Raw genomic sequence first — 9,778 nt, 5'->3', positions numbered from 1 at the left:
TCCCACTCTCACTTGGCAGCTGATTCAGGATCTGAAGAGGAGAAAGCAAAAACAAATTTGTGGTACTGGAACTTGCTGAGAAGCTGGAAAGAGGTCAGCTTTCCTCAAGACGTGAGTACTAAGAAGAACTTTACTTCTAACCTTAGAGTAGCTGGAGAACTAGAACATTCTAAGAAACTTTCTCAGTTAGCCCTATTCCAGAGCAATGGCGTTTGCAGCTTTCCTGGCTGACATCCAAGCAGAGGCCAGCTGCCCACGCTGTCTGGATTACCTGAGAGACCCAGTGACCCTTGAGTGTGGCCACAACTTCTGTGAAGCCTGCATCCACCAGTGCTGGGTTGACCTACAGGACGTCTTCCCGTGTCCCGTCTGCCTCCACCACTGCCCTGACAGGAACTTCAAGAGGAACAACCAATTATGTCACATCGCTGAGGTCCTTAAGCAGCTCCGCACTGGAAGGAGTAAGAGGAAATGGCAGGCAGAGGAACCCCTGTGTAAGAAGCACAGTGAGGCCCTGGACCTGTTCTGTGAGGAGGACCAGCAGCTGTTGTGTCCCCAGTGTCGAGTCTCCGCTCAACATCAGGATCACCACCTGATCCCCACTGAGAGAGCTGCAGAGAGTCAAAGGAAGAAGCTCAAAGGATTCACAGAACTTCTGAAGACAAAGATCAGGGATGCTAAAAGCGGGTGTGAAAATCAAATTGCACAAAGTGTGGAAAGGAAGTTGAAGATAGAAACCTGGAAGGAACAACTACGCTCTGAAATTGAGCAGTTCAAAATTTTCTTGAACAAAGAGCAGTTTTCAATTCAGGCCAGATTGCTCAAAAGACAGAGAGAGATGGAAGAAAAGCTAGCGCAAAACAAGAGCCAAATTTTAAGCGATATGGACATGGTGAAAACTCTCTTGCGTGACATAACAGAGAAGTGTTTGCAGGCTGACCAGGATTTACTAGCCAGTGTTGAGGACCTGGAGAGCAGGTATGAAAACCCGCCCTCCCCCGCAGTCTCCTCATATGAACTGGAGAAAGAGAGCTGCCCTCTTCCTCCTCATTATGTTGGTCTGCACAAAATGATGAGCAAATTCCAGGTGGGTTTGACACTGGATCCTGAGACCGCCCATCTAAATCTGACTGTCTCCAAAGATAGAAAAAGTGTCAGCCTTGGAACAAGTTTCCCGCCCCTGCTGGACGACCCCCATGTTGACAAGATTACTCCTTTCCCAGCTGTGCTGTGTTGTGAGGCCTTTGATGGAGGCAGGCATTTTTGGCAGATTGAAGTGAGAGGCATAGGCGAATGTTCCCTAGGAGTGTGTAAAGAATCCTTCCGTGATCGGCTTTTCACACTTCCCTTCTCTGAAAATGACTTATGGCAATCGGATGTATCCTTGACTGTCCCTGGTAATTTGCGCATTGAACAACCAGAACAATTTGTGAGAATAAGAATTGGTGTTTTTTTGGATTATGAAATGGGAGAAGTTTCTTTTTATAATTTGTCCAACAGATCATACTTGCATAGGCTCACTGGTACATTCTCAGGAAAAGTAATACCATATTTTGCTATTGGACCTTTATCGAATTCTCTTGAAGTTCATATGGTTACAGACTAATGATGTGAACATACTAGAGGATAATGTGCGATATGTTATGTTTCCTTCCTCTGCTGTTGAAAGGGTCACTATAAATAAAGATTTTTACACAGCTGCTAAAAGCCTTCTTTTTTTTCTCCTTTCATCTTTGCCTGAGAAAATTGACAGGAGAGCCTTTTGTATCAAGGGAATCTCTTAAGCCAAGCAAGACCCTAGTAATGCTAGAATCATCACCACATGCAGCCACCAGTCCCCAGAACACCTGAAATGCTTGTTTTGGGCAACTTTGGTCCTTTGGGGACCTACTTTGTATTTTTACCTCATGTGTTTCCAGCTTATCATTATTTGCCCATCATCATCTCTGCTTCCAGAACTCCTAGACACTTTCTTTTCTTTTTTTAAAAAAAGAATTATTGAATCACCATGTGGAAAGTTACAAAGTTCTCAGGTTTATGTCTCAGTTATACAATATTCAAACACCCATCCCTTAACCAGTGCCCATATTCCACCACCAAAAACCCCAGTGTACCTCCTGCCCACTCCCACCCACCCCCAACTGTATAACTGATGAAGTTCGCTTCATTTTCTCTTTACCTTGATTACACTCCATATTTCAACACAAAACTCACTATTGTTGTTGGAGTTTCCCCCCAGGAAAGACAGCCCTACTACCAAGGAAGCATTTGATAGTTAGTTTTCCACTGCTGAGAATGAAGAGATATGTAGCCCCACTACTCCAAGTACATAACTCTTCTTTTTTTTCCTTTTTCCTTTTCCTTTTTTTTTTCCCCCTCATACCCCTTCCCGTGCGTCATAGTATGGTGGACACCATGCTGTGTTTCTCCCTGAAAATGGGAAACAACCGGGAAAGAGGGATATTCCCTCTTCTCGGCCGGCATGGGGCTGTTGCTTAGTTCACAGTTCAGAGAAATGGCTGCTACTTTAATAACCTTCAATATTTCAATAAAAACTCACTGTTATTATTTGGAGTTTCAGCTCCAAGTCAGACCTGTTAAAAAGGAACCGTTTCACATTGCTGACATTTGTAGTCCAGGGAAAATTCTGCCAGAAATTGCATAGCCCAGCTCACATTCCCAGTGCATTGCTGTAAGAAGTCTCTGGAATCAAAGTCTTTAGGAGCAGAGGGCCCATTTCACTCTCAGTAGCTCCGAATTTATCTGGGTCGAGGGTGTGCCGGTTACACCCCCTTCCCATGACTCCCTAGGAGCCCCAAGTGTAAAAATCATATACCTCTGGGTTAGGAGTCTTAGAAGATGGCTCCTGCCATGTGGACATTGCTGCCTCCGCCATTTTCTGTGCAGGAAGACAGGGTGAGGAGGAAAGATCCACCCCCGGGCAGCACGGGGTTGTAGCCCAGTTCACAGTCCCAGTGCATTGCTATAAGAAGCTGCACTGGATGCCCGAATGTATTAGGTCTCTGGAATCAAAGTCTTTAGGCATAGAGGGTCCCTCCTAGACACTTTCTGCTGTGTTATTTTATATGGCATTTGCAGACTTCTGCTCATTGCTCCTCTACCTATTTATTGAGGCAGTGCTTCCTGGAGCCTCCGTCCCTCTCAGAGAGCCTGGCAAGCTGCCAAGGGTATCTTACTAGTCTTTCCCAATGATTGGAGGCTCTTTCAGGGTCAGGGGAATGAGACCTGTTATAGTTACTGTATTTGGCATATTGAATATGCCACAGGGAGCTTGCCAGTCTCTGCCGTGTGGGTGAGATACTCTCAGTAGCTATATATCTCTGATATATATATATACATATATATATATCTCAGAAAGCCTGGCAATACATATATATATACACATATATATATATATATGTATGTATTTCCCTTTATGATGATGTGTGGCGCAGCTACACTAAGGCCACATGTTCCAGGAATATATTCACTTATGCATGAGGCTTGGCCTGAGTGTGCGGAAAGCGGCCTGGAGCGTGGCAGCGGTTGGGTAGTGGAGGTCGACTTCCGGGACTGGGTCGCTTGGGGCGGGGAAGGCTCTCACCCATCTCCCTTTGGGGTGCCCTGAGTGAAAACAGGCTGGTGTGGAGTCCAGTTCTAATAAATTACTAGTGATAAACCAGGATGTTTTGCTTAGTTTACATTCGTATGAGTGAAACACCCACAAAATGCATCAAGAAGCACTGAAAAAAGAAATCCATCTTATTTAATATGCTGCAAATAAAATTTTAAAATGTTTATATAAAATCTTCAGATAAAGTCGGTGGGTGGATATAAGTTTTCATAGATGTCCCATCCTGTGGGATTTGGTCAACATGGGTGGTCGGGAGAGGGTGTGCGAGTGAGGAGACAGAAACAAGAAGAAAGAGACAGACACAGAGAAACACAAAAGAATGGGAGCAAGCTCCAATCTTATTTCTCCTAAGCTAGTCTTTTATAATTGATAATATGAGGATGTGGGCAGAATGGGAGAATAGCAAAGAATGCAAATGTTTGATGAAACTGGATGTGGGCCCTGATGGCAATTACCCTGGGCATTGATCTGCAACCTTTAAAAGGTACTTTCATATTTTTTCCCAAGAAGTGGTTGTTCCTTAGTTACAGGTCAGTTTGTACTGACATATTGGTTCCCAGGCATTGGTTCCTGGTGGTTCCCAGGCATCAGTTCCTGGCATCTCCTCCCTTTTTATTTTCTAAAATAGGTAATTAGGTATTGGTAGTATAGCAAACCTGCCCTCACAGCTCCAGAGATGGCTCAACCCATTTCACTGAAGGCAAGCTCACCTCCATAGAAATAAAGGGCTTAACCAGTGGGGGAAGTAGGGGCCTATCCCCCAGTCACTATTAAGGACCTTTTAGTGGGGAGAGGAGTATTGTTCAGATCCAACCTCTATGCAGATAGGCGTACTTCTACAAGCTTGGGACGACCTTTGAAGGCTTCTCGTCGGCAGATACCACCTGGTTCTGCCCCCTGAAGTTGCCCATAGCATTTTTACAACTGCCCCGAGATGCAGTCACCCTTGATTGGGTGTGAGGAGCCAGTAGCTGCACAAGGAACAGGTGTTAATCCTGAGAGTGGCATAGAAAGGCCGGTATAGGAGTCCATTCAGGTATCTCCAGCCCTCGATCAGCTAGATCCAATCTATGATAATGAATTTGGATGGGTTTTGATGCCAGGGAGTCAATGTTCCCTTTTATGAAGGCCATAATTCTATTAAACAAAAACGGGCCCAGGGATAATACAATCAGAAAACTGAAAAGGGGACCAAGCAAGGGATGCACAAAAGGTAGTACTCCTCCCATCCCCCAACACCCCTGGGAGGTGTTAGTGAGTCATCTCCACTTCTCAAGGTTTTTTTGGAGCTGTTTTATTCAATCTTGGACCACTCCGCTCTGGTTGACAAAGAAGCAGCAATAAAATAAAGTAAAATTGGAGAAATAAAATTGGAGCTTGCTCCCATTCTTGTGTCTGCCTGTGTCTGTCTCTTTCTTCTTGTGTCTGTCTCCTTCTTGCAGAAAAACACAGAGGTCTCCCTGTTCGTCGGTATGGAGGTCCAGTCCTCGCCAATTCTGCAATACAACTTGGGCAAGAGAATTTAATTGCTCCTGAACAGTCAAAATAATTTGGAATACCTGTTGGGTGTCCCCTATCAGCTGATTCTGCAAGGAATTATGTAAGGAGACAGCAGTAGTGATTCCTGCTGCACCAGTGGCTACTCTAGCTGCTACCCCCAGACCAACAATGAATGGGATAAAGGCAGGGAACAGGGGGGTACAAGTATGTTCTTTCAGAAGTGAAGTATAGGGATGGGTTTGGATGCTGGGAGTATACTAAGGTGTGGGAAAACAAAAACAATAGTACAAATTCCAGTCCAATTTCCATACAAAAGGCGGTGGATACCTGTATCACAAAGAAATGAGGCATTAAATGAGGGACAATACGTGAGGGAAGCATCCATTACTGGGGATTCCAGGAATCTTTGACAATCAAGGGAAAGTTTTCGTGTAGGAATAGCGGCTGAATTAGAATTATTAAAGCAAGTTAGATTCTGGAACTGTGGACAGCACATAATGGGGAAAATAATACAAAAGTCTATTATCATGACAGAGCTTGATTAGCTCAGAGGAATTAAGGGTATCATTAATCAGCAATATGGAGGCATCTAGGGGGACCTCAGAAGAGAGGCGCATACCAGCACCCTTGAGCAAACCCAGTCTGAGTAGTATTAAACAACTGAAAGGAGAACTCCAAAAGTTTAAGCAAAAGGGTAAAGGTCCAAGAATGTGTTGGATCTGGCTGCTGAACAAGCAAGTGGAAGGTTTGAGAGACATTGGCTATCTTTTCAAGAATAATCTCGGTGGGGGAAGTGGTAGGCCTTGGGACCCATCTTTTCTGAATCTTAATTAGCCCATAGGGGTCCGTCCCCCTTTCGTCCACTCAAATCCCTGCTAAGGCACCTGTTATCCAAAGCTGAATGTTGGGGTCAGGGATTTTATATTTAACTGGGTTGCAATTCCCCAGAGTGCAAGTTTCACTGGTAGGTCGTAGCAGCTCCAGGTTAGCCTTCAAGGAACGTTGCACGTGTGGGCAAGACCAATAAGGGCAGTAGCCCTTTTGAGCATCATCACAGTCTCCTGATTGCTCGTGCTTCCAACAAATATATTTATGGGATGTGGCATAAGACTGTTCCCAGCTGCCGCAGAAACCTTGCCCAGAGGTGGGCTTGCAGGCATCAAAGTACAGATCTACGTGGCTATCTGTTAGGGGATTATATCGGGACCTAAGAAGAAGCAAAGGTGGATTAAACCCAACAGCAAGAATCTGAAATTCCCAGTGTGTGTCTTTTTTTTTTAACCGTAGGTTGTCTGTGTCAGCGCCAACAGGAGGGGAAGTATGATTGTCATCTCCATCTGTGGGAAGAGAAAAAAATCTATTCTCAGGGATTTGAATCTCCCTGGATTTTTTGGTGTTAGGACGTATATTCACGGGTTTAATTAGCCATTCAGGGAGCCAGTGAGCTGTGCCCTCTTGGCTATCAAAAATACAAGCGGACCCTAGTCCCCAGATAAGCACGGGCCATTCCATTGAAAGGTAAGAGGGTATTTCCACATGGCAAGGGCATGGTTATTTTAAGTAGATGGATGCCAGAGGCGGTCTGCTGCTGAACATCCTTGTAAATCTGAGGTTAGAAAATTAAGAACAAAAGGTTATGATTCAAAAGGTTTCTAGGAGCACCCAAGTTTGGGTAGGTAATTCCTTGTTTCAGTTTTTTTTTTTTATAATTTAAATTTTATTGAATCACCATGTGGAGGGTTACATAGTTCTCAGGATTATGTCAGTTATACAATACTCAAATACCCTTCCCTTCACCCGTGCCCATATTCCATCGCCAACCACCCCATTATACCTCTCGCCCCCTCCCGCCCCCCAGTCCCCGCCCTTGTAAGTGATAAGTTTCACTTCGTTTACGCTTTATCTTGCTTACATTCCATGTTTCAACACATAACTCACTATTGTTGCTAGGGTTTCCCCCAAAAAAAGAAAAGACAGTCCCACTGTCAAGGAAGCCTTTGATGGCTCTCCATTGCTGAGAATGCAGAGATATTAAGTCCCGCTGTTTGTTACATAACTTTTCTTTTTTTTCTTTTTTTTTTTTTTTGCTTTTTTGGATCACACCTGGCGATGCACAGGGGTTACTCCTGGCTCTGCACTCAGGAATCACCCCCGACGGTGCTCAGGGGACCACATGGGATGCTGCGATTTGAACTCGGGTCCACCGCGTGCAAGGCAAACGCCCTACCCGCTGTGCTATCGCTCCAGCCCCAGCTTTTCTATTTTTTTCCCCCCTCGTCCCGCGCCACCGAGTTCACACCTGTTTAGTAATCACCACGCTGCCTGACAAAGGGAAAACAAACCAAAAAAGATGGTTATTTCCCGTCATCAGCCGGCGTGGGGCTCTGGCTTAGTTGATAGTCTGGTAGAATGTCTGCAAGCAGTTTCTGGAACCAAAAGTAATACGCTGGTATCGGCCCCGGCTCGACATTCCACCAGCGTCCCGCTGTTCCAAGTACATAATAATTTATTCCCTTGTATCCCATTCCCACGCCACCAGGTCCGTGTCAGTTTAATGGACATCATACTATGGTTAACGCCATGCCACGTTTCTTCCGGAGAAAGGATATTTCTTCTCAGCCGGCGTGGGGATATTGCTTAGTTCAGTCTATAGAGATGGCTACCACTTTGGTAGCCTTCAATATTTCAGCAAAAGACTTACTATTCTTGTTAGGATTTCCCACCAAAGTTCGACCCGTTAAAAAGGAACCATTTCATATTGGTGATGATTAAATGACAATAGGTTGCGCGGCCATGGCAGCGGCCTCGCGGCTTTGAATTTCTGTATAAAGTCCAGGGAAAGTACAGCCAGAAATTACACATCACTACAAATTTTAACCCTATTATGGTCCCCCCAAAGTCCATCCCATTACAACGGAAACATTTCATATTGCTGATGATTAGATGACATTAGGCTGCTGAGGCCGCGCGGTTTTGGGTTTCTATATAAAGTCCAGGGAAAATTCTGCCTAAAATTCTATCTCTACAATCTTTTACCCTTCAGCAAAAAACTCAGTACTATTGTTTGGAGTTTCCCCCTACGGTAAGCCCTGGCAAAAAGGAACATTTACACGTTGCTGACAATCAAGAGATATTAGGTTTTGGATTTCTATATGAAGTCCAGGGAAAATTCTTTTGGTAATTGCATCACTCGCTGGCAACGCCTGGGCCAGAAGCTCCGGGCACACAGTTTGGAGGCATTTTGGGGGGCGCCGCTCGTGTCCAAAGTGGTTCAGTTGCCTCCGGGGTCGATCTCACGCCGGGCCAGAAAGGAGTGTCACCACATGGCTCTGTGCTTAAATGTCGGCCGGCACAGGGCGGATCCGGGAGTCCCGCCCATCGGCTATCCCGGGCTTCCTGCATAGTCTAAAAACCGGCTATTGTCTCGCCGCGTTCAAAAAGAAAGAGTTGAGAGAGAAAAGACCATACCCCGCTGGCAGCGCCTGGGCCAGAAGCTCCGAGCACACAGTTTGGAGGCATTTTGGGGGCGCTGCTCGTGTCCAAAGTGGTCCAGTTGCCTCTGGGGTCGATCTCGAGCGGGGCTGGAAAGGCCCTTGTTTCAGTTTTTGAAGGTAGGCCTTCAAGGTGTGGTGAGCACTCTCCACTATGCCTTGGCCTTGCGGGTTGTAGGGAATGCCCGTTATGTGTTTTATTTGGAACTGGTGACAAAATGTCTGAACATTCTTACCCATAACCTGGGCCATTGTCAGCTTTAATCATCCTGGGCTTCCCCATAAAGACAAGGCAGGCTAAAACATGGGCAATAACATTCTTGGAAGTCTCTCCAGATTGTAATAAAGTTTGGATAAAGCTGCTGTAAGTATCAATAGTAACATGAATATATTTAATTTTCCCAAACTGATTGTAGTGAGTAACATCCATTTGCCAAATATCATTAGGTACCGATCTTCAGAGGTTAACCCCCAGATGTGGTGAGGGCAACATAGTAACGCATCCAGGGCACTTTTTAACTATCTGCCGGGCCTGCTCCCGGGTGAGTTTGTAAAGAAGCCTAAGAGTATTAGCATTCAAATGATGGAGGCTATGAGCTCGCTGGGCTTGAGTAACTGAACCAATGAGAACCGGGAAGGCAAACTGAGTGGTGGCATCGGCTATAGCATTCCCTGCAGCTAAAAGTCCGGGGAGATCAGAATGAGTGCAAAGATGACCCACATAAAATGGCTGGCATCGTAAGTGGATCAATTCTTGCAACTGAGCAAAAAGAGGGGAGGCATTTGTGGAAGGTTTAATAAGGGGAACTGTTTCCGAGAGAGGAAGGGCAAAAGTTATATAGGAGCTATCTGTATATAGATTAAAGGGAACAGTGGATAGTTGTTGAAAAACTTGGACGTAGCAAACAATTCAACCAATTGGGCAGAGGTATGGGGAGATTTCTTATGCTGGGGGTTGCCATCAATCACATAGGCAGCTTGGCCGTTAGAGGATCCGTCTGTGAAAATGGTGAGAGCGCCTTGTATGGGAGCAAAGCAGGTGACCTTAGGGAATATAAAAGAATATGCTTTAGCAAACTGTAAAAGTCTGTTAGTTGGATAGTGACTATCTATGTTACCAGTAAAGGAAAGGCAGGCAATTGGCCAATCATCA

The 9,778-nt window shown here is 45.3% G+C and overlaps 1 protein-coding gene across 1 annotated transcript; it reads left to right on the top strand.

The window, feature by feature from the left end:
- Positions 1-205: 205 nt before the first annotated feature.
- On the top strand, positions 206-5,160 carry LOC129406451 (tripartite motif-containing protein 75-like). The gene is made up of 2 exons (XM_055144232.1): positions 206-1,429; positions 5,077-5,160. The coding sequence occupies exons 1-2, from the start codon at positions 206-208 to the stop codon at positions 5,158-5,160; spliced, it is 1,308 nt and encodes a 435-aa protein (XP_055000207.1).
- The last annotated feature ends 4,618 nt before the right edge of the window (positions 5,161-9,778 follow it).

This window comes from Sorex araneus, chromosome 7 (assembly GCF_027595985.1).
Source record: "Sorex araneus isolate mSorAra2 chromosome 7, mSorAra2.pri, whole genome shotgun sequence".
NCBI lineage: Eukaryota > Metazoa > Chordata > Mammalia > Eulipotyphla > Soricidae > Sorex > Sorex araneus.
This window is presented reverse-complemented; position numbering and strand designations above follow the sequence as displayed.

What these genes read in the sequence shown, in the direction of transcription:
- LOC129406451 (XM_055144232.1), top strand. Translation starts at nt 206, where the DNA reads ATGGCGTTTGCAGCTTTCCTGGCTGACATCCAAGCAGAGGCCAGCTGC. An exon ending in TTGAACAACCAGAACAATTT is followed by an intron (nt 1,430 to 5,076) that starts GTGAGAATAAGA and finishes TCCTTCTTGCAG; the next exon opens with AAAAACACAGAGGTCTCCCT.